This window comes from Pituophis catenifer, unplaced genomic scaffold (genome assembly GCF_029215685.1).
Source record: "Pituophis catenifer annectens isolate HBS135680 unplaced genomic scaffold, rPitCat1.0.hap2 SCAF_3, whole genome shotgun sequence".
Taxonomy (NCBI): Eukaryota; Metazoa; Chordata; class Lepidosauria; order Squamata; family Colubridae; genus Pituophis; species Pituophis catenifer.
Window position 1 is genome coordinate 98,393,814 of NW_027256883.1, and position 16,713 is coordinate 98,410,526.

Sequence of the window (16,713 nt, forward strand, 5' to 3'; positions counted from 1 at the left end):
GGTCTCCCTGTCCCAGAAAAATGGCTGATGCCAGGAGTGCGGATGTTTGGCTCTACTTAGTGAGTCTTCCAGTATCATGGGTGAGGGTATCAGTCTCCCTCGCGTAGCCTTTGGCCAGATGCAGAAGTCAAACTGGCCACCCCAGGCTCCCTCTTGGGCCCCCTGGGTTTCAGGCTCTCCTTTCACCCCAGCATCTTCCATCTATTTTGCGGTAGTTTGGGTCTCCAGGTAGATTGCTGTTGCAGATCTGGCTTAATGCATTCCATAGTATGACCTTAGAATGGCCGACAGCCCTCACGGGATGGCACAATATGTAGTTTCAATTCCCTTTATCCCAGCCCCTCTTTTACCACCCCGCAACTCCCTCCCCCTATTGCGTATGGCAGACTAGCATCTAACAAAGCACAGTTGACTAGCATCAGGATGGCAATCCTGATGATTACTTTAGGTGACTATGCATATTCTAAACTGTAGTCCTCTTTTTTTATTTCTTGGGACCAATGCTAGTTTTATTATAATTTTAAATCCTGTGGCCCACTGGGGGGAGTGGGGGGAAGGCTCAGCCGCCTTTCAGGCCTACCTGTCTGCTTCTGCGAGGCCTTCAGATGGGAGGCCCAAGAGAAAGCGCCTGGTCCAGACACACAGCCTGGAAACCTCTTTTGTGTTCCTTCTCTCAAGAAGCTTGGTCAATCTGAGTGAAGGAAAACGAAGACAGGCAGATTGACGATGGCTTGCTGACGTTGGTGGGAAAGTCGGTCCCATATTCCAGAGCTGTGGTAGTCACAGGACTGGCCCATTGGTCATCCTAGAGCAGCTCCTCCACCTGGGTGCACCGGCCTGCAGGGGAGCTGCCTGCTCCTTGTCAGGCCAGTGCACCCGGGTGGAGGAGCTGCTCCGGGATGACCAAAGGGCCAGTCCTGTGACTACCACAGCTCTGGAATATAGGACCGGGCCGTGGTGGGGCTGGAAATCTCTGCCATAGGGGGTTGCACATGCAATGTGCAACTTTGCAGATGGTGCAGCATGCAAAAAGGAGTGCAGCCCTTGCTGGCCGGAATGAGATAATGGTGCTGTTATGGGGGGGGGGGGGGGGGGTAAGTGGGCCGAAGTGGTGGTGGTGATGGCTGGAAGGTGCAGAAGCGAAGTGCTATTTGCTTGGCATCAGCATTCCGCCTTTGCCATGGTATATTTGCTGGTGGCACCAAGGCAGCCCTTGTCTCCTGCCGCTTGGGGCTCAGAATGGTAAACCGCATCCAGGAAGCACTACAGCTTTTTTCCATTTTATCATTTCTTCCCTACATTATAGTACCCTGTTCGTAACTGTCCTATTTTAAATTTAATCAGCATCAACCTAGAATCTTAACCGGTGCACCATTATTATTTTTTGCACAACATAATCAAAGCAATGCAGCAAAGAAAGCAAAGCTAACAAATCTCAGTTCCCCCGCTTCATGCTAAATTTCTTTTAAGAATTTCTACTCATTCCCATTTTAAATGTATAGGCATATTCATGCCTGGGATTTATCCACCAATCCAATACAAAGAGAAGTCTTTAAAGCCCGGTGTTTCTAAATCTTTGTTTTTAAATCGCACAGGCAAAAAAAGCAGGTTGGAAGCAAACGGAGGACTTGGGAAAGTAATGGTTGGGGGAAAAAATCAATGAGAAAAACGGAGATGTCTGGAAAGGGACGGCCGATGTAAATAATAATAATTTTAAAAAATCACAATCAAAGGGGATTTGGGCAGCTAACACTGGAAAAGCCAGCTTTGGAAAGCGCCAGCTGGGTACAAAAAGAGGAAGGGGTCTTTTTTTTTCCAGAAAGAGCCACAGAGAAAAGGGGAAAGAGCCAGTCGGCTTTGTGCAGAAAAATCGGGCAAAGATACCTCAAAGATATCTCCAGGAGGAAAAGGAGGAGGTTTCCTCCTCTTTCTCCTGGAACCGCTGCTGCTCTTCTTCCTTTTCTTCCCGGCTGTAGCCACCCAACCTCCGAAGATCTTTGTTGGGTCCCCTGATGGGGGATGGCTTGAAGTAGATGAAGGGCTCGGCTTGGCATATGAGAGTCGGTGCTGGGCTCAACCTGCTGGCTGGACGGGAGTTGCTGTGGGGGACTGATGAGGGGGCGCTTGGGGCTTGGAGTGCTTGGGGCTCGGAGTGGTAAATCACGTCCAGGAAGCACTACAGCAGAGAGAAGCAGTCGGAATCAACCCTGGCTTTGCTGTCCATTGCAGATGCTAGATCGGCCACCTGCAAACTCTCATCTCTTGAGGAGCCCAGCCAAAGTTTCCCGTGCCGCTTCAGCAAGTGATCCTCGGGAGATGAGAGTTTGCAGGGGGCCGACCTAGCGTCTACAATGAACAGCAAAGCCAGGGTTGACTCCGATTGCTTCTCTCTACTAACAGGAGGCCAAGCTAACTGCCTGAAGGACCCCATCCTGTCTCTGGGAGTCAAAGTGCTGAAGCGCGAGCGGCGCAGGAAACCTTGGTTGGGCTCTTCGAGAGAAATGCAACGATTTCTCTGCGGACCACCAAATTTTTTTCTAAAGCAATGGTACGGTTGGTGACCACTGCTTTAGAGCAGGGGTGTCAAACTGATGGCCCACAGGCCAGATGCATCACATGCAGGCCACGCCCACCCAAGCTCCGTGAAGGGGGAAACGTCGCAATACATCATGTGACAGCAATGTGACACCGCTGGTTTGACACCTGTTCTTTAGAGGATCTCAATGGTCCCTTTACACAGGCAATATCTCTTCCATGGCCTTTTACCAGGATCTTCCAATTCTGTAGTTATGTAGAACAGAAACTTGGTCCCAATCTTTTACCTTCATTAGACCCAATTGCTTTAATGTTCATGTCACGATACCTGCATCTTATATGTGAACAGTCTCGGTTTCCACTGGGTCTGGCACCTATCTATTGCAAATTGTTAAACTTGTTCCTTATTTATAAGGCTATGGCTTACCTACAGCTATTGTCACACTGTCTGTAAAGGAGGGTGCTTCTATTGCAAATCACAACAATAGTTTCTGTGTAGCCATATCACTTACATGTGGGAATCCATAGGCCATTCAAAGAAGCACATTCAGAGAAGCAGTCAAAGTTTTTTAATGGGTATTTTATGTTTGCAAGCTTTAGGTAATTGTTCTTTTACTACAGAAGATGATGATAACGAAATATATATTTTATATTTGTTCAATGTATATATATATAAGCAAAACACACTTACGCCATAATCATGAAATCTCCAGAATCATAAAGCCTACAAACTTGAAATTTGCCACGTATGTTCCTCTTGGCTTCTAGGTGCTCACTAAGAAAGGATTTTTCGAAATGACCATCAGAGCATTAGCATTTCCTATATTATGATTAATATGCTCTGATGCTAAGGAGTTCTACTCCCCCTCCCCACCTGAAAAGAAATCTGTTCCAAATGCAAAACTCAAGCAGAGGGGAGGAGTTTCACTTTCAGTTTTAGTTTCACAGCAGCAATCGGGATTGGATAGGAAAGCCTGAGGGAGAGAAGGGGATAGGATAGGGGAGGCCTCTGTGCGGCAAACCTGAGGGAGAGAAGGGGATAGGAGAGACCGATCGTAACTACTCATTAATTTTCAAGCTGTAAGTGTCGATTTATCAAGCCCGATCACAGTTTCGTAGCGAAGCATAGGTATCCAGCTAGTAGATAAATAAATAAATGTATAGAAATACACTTGTGTATTATCATAAGCAGCCTCCCATCATTCAATAAAAATGCCGTATAAAACATTAAAACAATAAATAGATAAATTGAAAATCTAGTTAAAATTAAGTTAAGATGGAGAGGAAAGGAATAAAGTATGCACAGGGAGGAGGTGTGGTGTTAGCTAATCCATTAGACATCTCCAGAGTGCCACACCACTATTAGGGCCCTAAACCAGTTGGCAGATCCATATCTTCAAGCTGTTTCTGAAGGCCAAAAGTATGGTTGTGGATCTCACCTTGGGAGCCATGATATTCCAGAGTGCTGGAACTATCGCAGAAAAGGCTCTTCTGAATCCCGCCAGCTGAAATTCCTTGACTGGCAAGCATTCTCTTTCTGCCAGTGTGGATGGGACAGTATAGTCACATCCAGGTTAGACAGTTCCTCAGATAACCTGGACCTATGCTTTAAAGGTGATGAATGCATCACAGTAGTTCAAGTAGCCTTGGAAAAAGGAACCAACCAGCACAAGACTGTGCCACCCAGTCCTAAATCCCACAGCCAGTCCAAAAGGATACCATGGTTAATGGTATCAAAGGCCACTAAGAGGTCAAGGAGATCAAGGAGGGATACACTATCCCCATCCTGCTCTTGCCAGAGATCATCAGTAAGTGTGACCAATGCTGTGTCTGTCCCATAAGTGGGCCTGAAACTGACTGGAAAGGGTCGAGATAATCCATTTCATCCAGGATCCTCTGAAGCTGCCATCTAAAAGGAAAGTGGGAGAATGGATGGAAATTGCCAGATAGATGGGATTAAGAGATGTTTTTTTTGAGAAGGGGTTGAACCAGAGTCTTGTTAAAAGGGCTTGGAAACGTCCCCTCCTGCAGTGAAGAATTTATCACTGCCTTTACTCACCTGGCTGTCACTGTCTTGGATGCTTTCACCAACCTGGAGAGACAGGGATCAAATTGACAGGTGGCTGCACTGACAACATCAAGGACCCTCTTTACTTCATCAGGTGTGACAGGATCAAACTGTTCCAAAATAATTAAGATCTTTCCTCCAGCATGGAGCCACACCACATATGGATTCCATCTGGGAATGAATCCAAGTAACTCTGTCAGGTGTTCAACAAATTCTTTTGAAAATGATCGCCCAAGCAGGAGGGACTGGGTGATCCTGAACAGGACCACCGGGTGACACTTGCAGATGCAATAAGTGTGGAGAACTAATGTGATTTGCCATTCTTATTTCATGAAATAGGCCTTAGTAGCAGCTTGAAGCTGTTCCCCATTAGATTCATCCGTTATTTTCCTCCAGCAGCACTCTCTTAACCTCATTTCAGAAATCCAGCTCAGCTGTGAACCACAGGGAATGCTGGGAGCGATGATCAAGAGAGACTGTACATGTGCAATCCTGCCCAAACCCTTGGCTGGCCTTTGGTTCTAGGATATAACCAGAGCTTTGGCAGGACTGTGCAGCAAATCCCCACGTCCTAGAATATCCCCCTTCTGGAACTCATTTAGGTCCATCAGTCACCAGGACAGACCTCTTGAATGGGTCTGGTCACCCTGTGATGATGGTGGGGTGCCCTAAGAGAATCTCAAGGATACCAGGGCATGAGATGACCATGGTGGGGGAATAATTATAGATTCCCCCACCAGATCACATTGCCATTGCTCTGACAAGTTCATATTGGCATGTGACCACTGTCCTGAGTTGGACCCAAGATGACCTGGGAATAAGCCCATGGCCACCATGATAGAAGATTTTAATGAAAAGTGGTCGAAAATAAAATATGATAAAACTGGATGGTCTTTTCATGAAGACATCTCATTGCTGTGTTCCCTTAAGCATTCTAGTGCCATATCAGCCAACTTTGTAGAATGTCCTTATATAGACTTACAAGTAGCTATAGCCTCCTATCATATAACCACAACTAATTAAATCTTTGTGTCTCAGAGCTGCATTTCCCCTGGAAATTGACAATAATGTTACAGTGTCATGTGGAATTGATTGCTAATTGCTGATAGCTTTTGAAGAATTACTTTCCAAAAGAAATTAATTACTGGGCTATTTAACCACATAAGCAGAAGCTTGCCTGTCTCCAAAAATCCTTCAACAACTAATTTAAGAGGCAAGGATTAGGCAAATTCATAGGAGTAAAAATGCCATGTCTGCCCCAGCTTCAGAAAAAAATAATATTTGAATAGAAATAGTTTTAATAATTTGAAAAATATAAAGTAAACAGCATTGAAATTCTCCAAGTTCCTTATTCAAGTAATTTTCCTATATTGGCACCCAGATTTCTTTTTTATAAGTTACTTGTTGTTTGTAGTTAAATGGAACGTTCCTTATCTATACCTTCCAGCACTGCACAAGGCTGTTATAAATAAAAGAGTTAATGACCTACAAGTTTCACTGACTAGATAAGCTGTAGTGGATAATGCATCTGCAACCATTCTAATGGATTATTCCCTAGTATATTATTAATAGAATCCCCACTCAAAGAAAAGTTTACTCTGCCACATAAAATCACTAAGCCTTTCTCCTCCCAGCCAATAAATTGTTTATATTTTTTAAGTATAGAAAAGTAGGATAATCCTTCCCATCAAAATAAAAAAAATCTAGTTCAAGATTTCCAAATTTTTAATCTAGATATGCCATTTAAAAATGGCAATGACATAAATACAGTCAAGACATGATGAGTAACATCTTGGGAAAAATGATTCAGTATTTGACAAGCTGGCTCTTAAAGCTTCCTAATATTTGACTAAAATAATTCATCTCTATGTCTTTTCCCATTAATCTATTATTAATGAGGACTGCTGCTGCTTTAACTTATTACCTGAAGATAATCTATAGACTGTTTGAACAAGAAAAAATGGGGTAAAATAATCAATTTATTTATAAATATTTGCCCCAAGAGAGTTACTTTTAAATCATGAGAATATGTCAACCTTAATTGTCTTAAATGAAAGATTTCTAAAGAATAAATTGCAATTCCTAGGGATCTTGAATTCAAACTTTCCTGGCCATTACTTAAATATTGATTATGCACAGAGGTGGGTTTCAGCAGGTTCTGACCAGTTCTGAAGAACTGGTAGCGGAAATTTTGAGTAATTTGGAGAACTGGTAGTAAAAATTCTGACTGCCTCCGCCCCCATCTATTCTCTGCCTCCCAAGTCCCAGCTGATCAGGAGGAAATGGGGATTTTGCAGTAACCTTCCCCTGGAGTGGGGAGGGAATGGAGATTTTACAGTATCCTTCCCCTGTCACACCCTCCAAGCCACGCCCACAGAACCGGTAGTAAAAATTTTTTGAAACCCACCACTGATTATGCATAAGGTAAACTTTGACAATTCAGATAATCTATATTGAATGGAACTTGACATCTGTTCACATAAGAAAGGAATTTTTTTCATGATTCTTTTTCAAATGTTATTTAGGAAATTATATTTCTTGTATTCTATACTTTTTCAGTAGGCTTGATGACTATATTGGCAGGTGAGAGCACTCAGCCAACGTTTCCTGAGCGTAAAAGCTAAGTAGGGCCTTCTTCACTCCTCCCCAACCTGGAAATGCTGGGGCTAGACTAGCCCTAAAATCATCCTGGAATAGCAAGCCATTTCTTTATTGTTTTTAGGTAAACTACATGGTTGTGTCTGTGTAGTCTTTAAGAGCTGAGTGATTCAAAGACCTCTTTCTCTTTGTAGCATGTAGCTTTGTGCCACTTTAGATATTAAAATGTGCAGCTGGCATTGTAAAGATGCTCAGAAGTTTGTGAACCCTTTTGAATTTTCAATATTTCTGCATAATATCACCTAAAATGTGATCTATAATCCATTCAAGTCCTAAAACTAGATAAAAAGAACCCAATTAAATGATTCAAAACATTATACGTGTTCATTTGTTTATTGAGGAAAATGATCCAAAGCTACAAATCTGTATGTGGCAAAAGTATGTGAATCTTTGCTTTCAATAACTGGGAGATAACTGCAATTTAGTATTTCCAAGAACTGGATTAGCCCATTCCTCCTTACAGAACAGCTGCAACTCAAGAAAGTTGGTGGGCTTCCTCATGTGAACTGCCCATTTCAGGTTCTTCCACAATATTATAGTCAGGATTTTAACTTGGCAAAACATTAATTTACTTCTGCTTTAACTATTCTACAATTTGTGTGTTTTGAATTGTTGTCTTACTATGTGACCCACTTCTTTTGATGGATAGATACCTTATAGGTGTAAATTTCCTGTAGAATTTGCAAGTACAATTCAGAATTCATAGTTCCATCAATGGTTGCAATCATAGTCTAAGCAAAAAAGCAAGCCCAAACCATGATACTATCATCAGCACATTTTGCAGATGGGATAAAGTTCTTACAGTGGAGTGCAGTGTCTGCCTTTCACCAAATGTAACACTTTTCGTTCAAACCAAACACTTGCAAAATTGATGTCCGCCCTTGCAGGTACAGGTAGTCTTGATTTATGATGATAATTGTAACTGGAATTTCTATTGCTAAGTGATGCAAACTTGTAAAGTGTGATGTCATGTGACTGCATCACTTAGCAATTGCAACAGTCCCGACTGTCATCGTTAACCAAATTCCAACAGTCTCTAGGTGAGTATACACTCTGATGCAAGACTTGGTTCTGCAATTTGCCACATCTGCTGGCCCTGTCATCCTGGGGCCTGCTCATCCTGCCACCTCAACTGATAGTTACTGTCTTCTTCCTGTTACTAAAGAGATGTGCCTGGCCTGGGCCCTCATGAGGCAACTGCTGGCCATGTCAGGCTATTTTCCTGAGGCTGTGTGTAGCTTTCGCTGAAGTCTTGATTTGTGCAAGGCACGTGCTCTCTGAGCTTCACTGAAAAGGGTGTGCAGAGCCCAGTGCTGGCAGAGGCGGCAGAGTGCAGAACAGCCAAAAGGGCAAAAATGTGGGGAGATAGGTTGGGGGGGCAGTTGAACAGGAGGCAGAGGAGGCAATCCCTTATCAGCTTGAGGATGAGAGGAACCAAGCCTTGCATCGGGGTGTATACTCACCTAGAGACTGTTGGAATTTGGTTAACGATGGCAATCGGGACTGTTGCAATTGCTAAGTGATGCAGTCACATGACATCACTCTTTACAAGTTTGCATCACTTAGCAATAGAAATTCCAGTTACAATTATCATCATAAATCAAGACTACCTGTACCTGCAAGGACTGACATCATGCCAAAAGGGCAGAAATGGGACGATAAAATGGAGGGGCATTGAATCCTCTAGTCATAAATTCAGCAGGATGTCAGTCCCCCAAATTTAGATCACAAGACTGCAATCACTGTAAATTCTGGATTGGGCATAACTACCATTTGTTCAGTGCCACTGTAACTTGAAATGGTCACTGCATAGTCATTACGTGAGTGTTCTCTGTAGTCCAGACAAACAACTAATACCATTAGAACTAACACTACTTTTATTATGATGTTACAATAACCTCTCCTTCCTTACTTTTACTTTCCAGAAAACTAGAAAGGATCTCTTTTGAGGGACCATGCTCCCATTCCTTCTGTAGGCTGAAATATCTCTTATTGCACTGGCTATGAATCTTCCTCCTGCTGTCTTTTCAGTGCATTGTTTCTGATGCTTCCTTTCTCAGAGTTCCTAAATAAATCCAGGTGCACACCAAACCTGGGGCACAAAGAAAGGCTGCTCAGGACCAATGGTGTAAAAGGCTTGTGTTGGAAGGCAACACAGCTTTCTGCAGATGTGTCAGATCATCAGGAATATTGTCAAGTGTCCTCTGGAATTCTTCTAGAGCCATTAGGCACCTAGGATGGATGGTTTTAACATTTCTAGCCCTGGTGTGGTTCCAGGGAGACAGTTAATTTTAATTGAAGCAGGAAGTTATTAATTGTTGGCGTTATTACTGCGTTAATGTGGTACTTGCCAAAAGTTCCAATTTCTTCCAAATAATCAGCTTTTATTATTGGCTAGGATTAAGCTAAGGCTATGTGGTCTTCAAGTGCCATGCTCCACTTTCTGCAAAAGAAACAAAATAGCAATGTCTTGGAAAAATGGCTGAGTTTGTCTCCCAATAAATGTTAGAGAAATTAAAGTTTTAGTAAACACTAATCTTGGTGTACTTACTATTCTCAAGAGTGGCATCATATTCATTCCCTTGGAGTTCTGTGCAGATTTGAATATTTTTAATATGAAATGCAAATCTTCCTTTCTTTTGCTCCTGATCCAGTCCCTTTTGAACAATTTATATCCTTTTATTGCGATGCAGTGATAACATGAGAATCATGTAGGCCTTGTTTCCAGCGGAGGTATGCAGCATTTGAGAATTGAGGGCAAAGAGGTTTGGAGCATGCAGAAGTGCCCATATACCACCTGTCCCCATTCCTTAAACCTGGAGTATTGCATGGTCCTAATATATACCTAGTCATATTTTTCTTTGTGTCTTAAAAATTATAACATTCTCCTCCTTTATGTACCATATTCTGGGAGGCATCATATTTACAATAAGACTATGAATTCTGTGGGTGAGTTGTTCTTCCTGATGTTTCACTGCATACTCTAACTTAATAGCCTAGGAACTAGTATCACATTTCTTCCTCCGATATTTAAGTCATAGATCTCTAGTCCTCAGAGAGTTCAGTTTAAATTTTCACATCACGTTTCACATATTTTGTTCCCTTGGAAGGTGCAACCCATCTCATGCTAGCACTCTTCTAGCACGATTTCCATAGTAAGCAGGATTTTACATTCCATTTGGAGTTATCATCCATGGATTTGATTGGGTAGATGGGAACCTGACCCCCAGGTTCTTGGGCTTGTCTTGTGGAGAGTTAGGGGCAGTACAAAGGGAACTTGCCCTTGGTATTTAAAATTGCAGATAGGGTCAGAAATTTAAAGATGAGATCAAGTGTGGGCCTCATCCCCACATTATTATTATACCTTGACAAGAACGAAGTCCTTGATTGTTTAGCACAAAGATATACATTGCTTGCTTAAGCTGCTTCTACTTTCTTCTAATTTTGATGCTTTTTAATTCCTGTAGTTAACTGTCAATGGCCTGTGAAATGCTGTCAAGAGATATGGTGTTTTAAACCTCATTAGAGAACATACCTTATTGCGACTTCAAAAAACCAATAGCAAGAATCAAGAGAGGTTGTTGCCATTGCATTTTTTAATTAGAGGACAATATTGTGCTACCAAGTCAGCCAAAGCCAGAGGATTATAGTATTGATCTTGAAGCAATGTCCAATCACCATCAACAAGTATGAGAGGGCTGGAATTGCTGATGTGTTTTTGAAAACGATAATATAGCTGGGCAATCCTTAGTCTCCTTTTATGCTTCATATATGAAACAGTTTAAATGTATTGCCCGCTTCACTTACTCAACCTGAACCTGAATTATTCACAGAAGATAAAAAAAAAATATTGGAAGTGGGGTTGAAGAGAAAAAAGTAGAAAATTCAGCCATATATTTTTTAACAAAGCAATCAGGCTTAGTTGATTATTAACAATTACTAAATATACAAAGATTCATATAGATGCTCATCAATTATTTAATATAAAGAGTGCCTTGTATCCTAAGGTAGGAAATTGTATTCTACAGACATGGGAGATATCCCAGAATTTTTAAAATTATTGTTGTTATTTGCTCAATTTCAGGGGCATCTGATCTCAGTATGAGGCCTAGCAAATTGTTGATTGTATCTTGATTTTGCTTTTTTTAAATCTAAAACATTTATGTCTTAGGATTCATTTGTGGCATTTAATAAAATACCCTGGTGATAATTGATTTTATTAAAGTTGCAAAGAGAAGACAAATTTTATGTGCAGGACGTTTTTTTAAAGATACTAATGGTTATTGTTGAATTCATGTATTGTATAGTTGATTTGGTTTTCGCTTGGTATGTAGCATGAATCCTGATTCTGTGGCTTATAAATGTGTTTTGTTACACTTTAGCATATTGTTTGGTTTGGGAGATCTATTCATTGACATTTATCTTCAGTGAATTGATCAATGTGGAGCAATAGAAGTAGCTTTGAAATCTGACTCCTGACTCTGTTTTTGCTTTCGAGCCAGTTTTTAAACCACTTTTTAAAAAAAGTCTATACTGTAGCTATATACAGCATTTTTGAGATGGCATCAGTGCTGGATTCATTAAAAGCTACTAGGTTTCATCCCCAGGCCCTGCCAGTTTATCAGATAATTAAATAATCTATTTGAGAATGTGTACAAAAAGATAGGCAATAATTTAATGAAAAAAAGGATTTAAAGCATAGATTAAACAATAATGAAATACAGATACAGAATAACAGAGATGGAAGGTACCTCACAGGTCTTCTAGTCCAACCCTCTGCTCAAGCAGGAGACCTTATACCATTTCAGACAAATGGCTGTCCAGTCTCTTCTTAAAAACCTCCTGGAGCACCACAACTTCTGAAGGCAAACTGTTCCACTGATTAATTGTTCTAATACTCCTTAATTTTAAGTTGGATCTCTCTTTGGTAATCTTCCAAACGTTACTTCTTGTCCTGCTCTCAGATGCTTTAGAGAATAGGTTGACCACTCTTTTTTGTGACAGCCCCTCAAATAGACTGCTAGCTATCATGTTACTCCTTGTCCTTCTCTTCCTTAGACTGGACATACCTCATTTCTGCAACTGTTCATTGTACGGTTTGACCTCCAGTCCCCTAATTATCTTTACACTCTTTCTAGAATCCCAATCTTTTTTGTACTATAGCGATCAGAACTGGACATAATATTCCAAGTGTAGTCTTACGACTGCAGTATTAAGCAGTACAAATATTTCATGTGATTTTGATACTAATCCCCTGGTTGATGCAGCCTAGGACTGTGTTGGCTTTTTTGGCAGCTACAGCATATTGCTGGCTCATACTCTGGTAGTGGTCCACTAAGATACCTAGATCCCTCTCAGAGTTACTGCTGTTGAGCCCTATGCATTTGATTTTTAATAAAAGAGAATATTTGTAGCTCAGGGTTGAAATGAGAGTTCCTTGGTGCTCTCTGAGCTTGGTGGTTTTCTTGCAGCCGTTTCATTGCCCAAACTAGGTAATATCATCAGTGTTAGTAAGGAGTGGGAGTTTGCTCTCAGTTTATACTCTAGTGACTTTCCCTGTCAGTGTTGGTGGGAGTGGTCTTGGAATTTTTTTGGTTGGCTTGTTTAATGTTCATTTGTTTGGCAGTTCCTTGATTGGATTATTGTTTATTGTTTACTTCTTGATTGTTGGTCTGATGTTAATCTGTGCTCATTTAAGTGTTGATTGCTGGTGGGGAGGTGTTTTGGTATTTTGTTTTGATATTTTTGGCTTGTTGATTGTCTCTTATGCATTGTAGATATTGTTTATATTTATGTGTCTATTGATAGCTAATTTGTCAGAATGCCAGGCTTCTAGAAATTTTGTACCCTGTTTCCCTGAAAATAAGACATCCCCTGATAAATAAGACCAATCGGGCTTTTGAGCGAATGCACTAAAATAAGCCTCCCCTCAAAAATAAGCCTTCCCCAAAAATATTTAAATGCAGTGTTGGAAATCAGGTAAGACGGCAAGAGGAGCCCCATCTTGCTCCCCGTGCCCCAAAATAATAGGACCTCCCCGAAAATAAGGCCAAGCGCTTATTTTGGGGTTCAAAAAAATATAAAACAGGGGGTTTTTTTAATAGTTTTTATTGAATGTTTTACATTTTTAAAACCAAAAACATAATAGAAAAAGACAAAAAAAGAAAAAAAAGTAGACATTGTCTATCACAGACCTTACCAAGAAGTAGGCCTTGGTCTATTTTGTCAAATGCCTTACTAAAGTCTAAATAAACTGTGTTTACAGTATTCCCCTGATCCATTAAATTAGTCACTTTATCAAAAATGCTATAAGGTTTGTCTGGCATGATCTATTTTTGACAAACCCAGTTGATTTCTACTAATATCTTTGCTTGTTTTTAGATGTTTGCAGATCCGTTGTTTGATTATCTTTTCCAGGATCTTCTCAGATATTGATGTGAGGCTGATTGATCTGTAGTTTCCTATTTTTCTCCTTGCAGATTGGAATCCTACTAGCTCTTTCCCAATCCTCTGGTGGTTCCCCAGTGCTCCAGGATCTTTGAAAGATATGGTTCAAATACACACATTAAACTTTAAAGTAGGATAGCACTGCAGGCTTTACAGTTACTTGTCACTTTATAAGAAGATCAGGAAGTCTTGAATGACAAATGAAATAAGTAAAACTTACATAAATTAATGAGAAACCTCCAATGCATGATCTGAAATTTAAAGCTCAGTCCTTGAAGATAAAATGAAGAAAATAACAGCTAGTTTTATTGTTATGCAGAATGAAATAGATGATGTTTACTTTGCGATCATTTGGTTTTCGATGTCATGAAAGAACTGAAAATTATTTTAAGCTGTATTTATTTATGAATTTTTTACTTGTAGAGTATGGCTGTTACAGAAAATTTCGTCTCATACACCACAATAATTAGGCTCATTTTGATGACAGTTATGCATTTTGACTTGGGGAATGCCATTTGCTGCTGTGCCTTAGGTACAAATTGATTATAATTAGCCATTGAGGACAAGGTCTGTTTTCAAAACTCCTATGGCCACTGAATATTGTTCCTCTTCTTTTTGTATTGTCTTTAGATATAAATATCAAATAACAAACTGAACCCCTTGAACTCAGTCAGCTCTTATGTGTACTCCAAGTATACTGTATAATAAGGAAGACTGAAACTGTACATACAGCAAAGAATAGGAGTCCAGAAAAATGTTTTATATAGAGGTAGTCCATGACTAATGAAGTCATGGTAGTCCATGACTAATTGGGACCAGAATTTTTGTCGGTAGGTGATGTAGTCATAAAGTATAATTGCATCATTTAGTGACAGCAGTCCCTGCAGTTCTGATTGCCTTTGCTAAACAAATCCTGTGGTCATAGGTGAGGCAACTTCCTGCTGACTTCCTATATCCAGGTCAGTGGGGAAACCAGCAGGAAATTGCAGGTGTCAGGTACTTGCAAACAAAGTTCCTGCTGCCAGGTAGGGGAAGGCAGAAGGGGGTGCATAGGGCTGTGAGACAGGTGCAGCAAAAGTTGAGGAAGGTACGGAAAGGTGCAAGTGGGACATAGCGGGGTTCAGGGAGGATGCATTGCAAGAGGCTATATGAGAATTCTGGGGATTAATCATAACCACCATTCGTTCAGTGCTGTCGAGGACTATCTGAATGTGGAAGCTGCAAATTGATATAAGACATATAATCATAGGGCTGGAAGGGACCTTAGAAGTCTTCTGGTCCAACCCCTTGCTCAAGGCTGAACACATTTCTAACATCCCAGTTAATTTTTTGTCCAGTTTATTTTTGAAAACCACCAGTGATGGAGCACCTACAACTCTGAAGGCAAGCTATTCCATTGTTTAACAATTTAACAGAAAAGTTTTCCTTCTAGAGTCTAGAAAGTTCTTTAACAAGCTTCCACCCATTACTTCTAGTCCTGCCCTCAGCTGCTTTGGAAAATAAGTTGACCCCTTCCTCCCTGTGACAGAGGGGACAGTTGGAAGACTGTCCCCTCTAATCCATCTCTTTGACAGGCTAGACCTGCTTAACTCCCTCAACTGTTCATCATACTCCTTAATCTCCAACCCTTTATCATCTTTGTTGCTATTATTTGCATACTGCATACTTCGTAGGATCTTAGCATCTTTTTTTTTGTATGCAAACAATTTAGGAGATAATTTCCAAGATATTAGTACCAACCAGAAAAAAGGTGCTGTGGTTTAACTTGCTTCTGGAAACTTAATAATATTGTTGCTTTTGGGTGGGACAATTAATTGATTTGAAAATGTTGAATTAGCTATTTGATGATTGATTATCTTCTCCTTCTCCTCAGGTATTATTGTAATGTATGTGACTGTGTAGTGAAAGATTCCATCAACTTCCTTGATCATATCAATGGCAAAAAACGTATGTATAACATGTTTTTCATGTAGTAGTTTGATATTATTGTTGTTGTTTTGTTAGTATTATTAATCATCGCACAGTCAGCCAGATGCTCAGACTGGGTTTGTCTTTTTTGTCTACCTATTAAGTCCTTACCAAGGACCTGGGATAGGCAGATGTGGATGTTTGATGGTGTTACAGATATCATCATAGGATGGAAGCTGTACCCAGTGAAGCTGCCTTTTGCAGTTGACTGATGGTGAATGTGTCAATGCCGATGGTGTTCAAGTAGTCCACTATCCAGACTATTTTGTCTTTCTTATCGACAGTTGTTAAGTCTGGGGTGTTATGTGGCAAGTGTCTATCTGCTTGAATTGTAAAGTTCCAGAGCAATTTAATTTCATTTTCTATGACTTTCTCTATTTTATGGTCCCACCAGTTCTTGCTTGCAAGCAAATGATATTTCTTGCAGATCTTCCAATGCACCATTGTTGCTACTTTGTCATGCCACCGCTTGTAGTCAGTCTGCAATCTTCTTGCAGCAGCTTACCAGGTGGTCCACTGTTTCTTCACCTTCTTTGCATATGTGGCACTTACTGTCTGTTGCTGTCTTCTCAATTCTGGCTTTGTATTCATTTGTCCTTAAGGAGTGGTCTTGTGCAGCCAGAATTAGTCGCTTGATCTCTTTCTTCAAAGTTCCTGCTTGTAACCATTGCCAGGTCTTGTTATTATCTGCTTTCCCTGCTATTTTTTTAATGCACTGGCCATATAGTGCTTTGTCTTCCCATACCTCCATTATCATTATCACTCTTCAATTTTACCTCCTTGTAGTATGTTGTTAAACTGCTTGGCAAGAAGTGGGTATAGACCAGGGGTATCAAACCCACGTTGTCGTCATGTGACGTATCGTGACTTTTTCCCCATTCTCTAAAACTGGTGTGTGCGTGGCCAACGTGTGATGCATGCAGCCTGCAGGCCACAAGTTTGACACCCCTGCATGACCATGCACTTCATCTTCACCTGGTGCTGACCAATTCTTGATCGTTCTTGCTCTTTTCTCTGCCATTTCTTCTATTATTACT

At 40.7% G+C, this 16,713-nt stretch overlaps 1 protein-coding gene across 2 annotated transcripts in view; it reads left to right on the forward strand.

Annotated features, from left to right (window-relative positions):
- ZMAT2 (zinc finger matrin-type 2) overlaps positions 1-16,713 on the forward strand; it is a 149,700-nt gene that overhangs the window by 108,985 nt on the left and 24,002 nt on the right. For both annotated transcript variants that reach the window (XM_070940841.1, XM_070940840.1), the window contains exon 4: positions 15,582-15,655. In XM_070940841.1, coding sequence (XP_070796942.1) covers positions 15,582-15,655 — 74 coding nt within the window. The remainder of the gene's footprint in view (positions 1-15,581; positions 15,656-16,713) is intronic.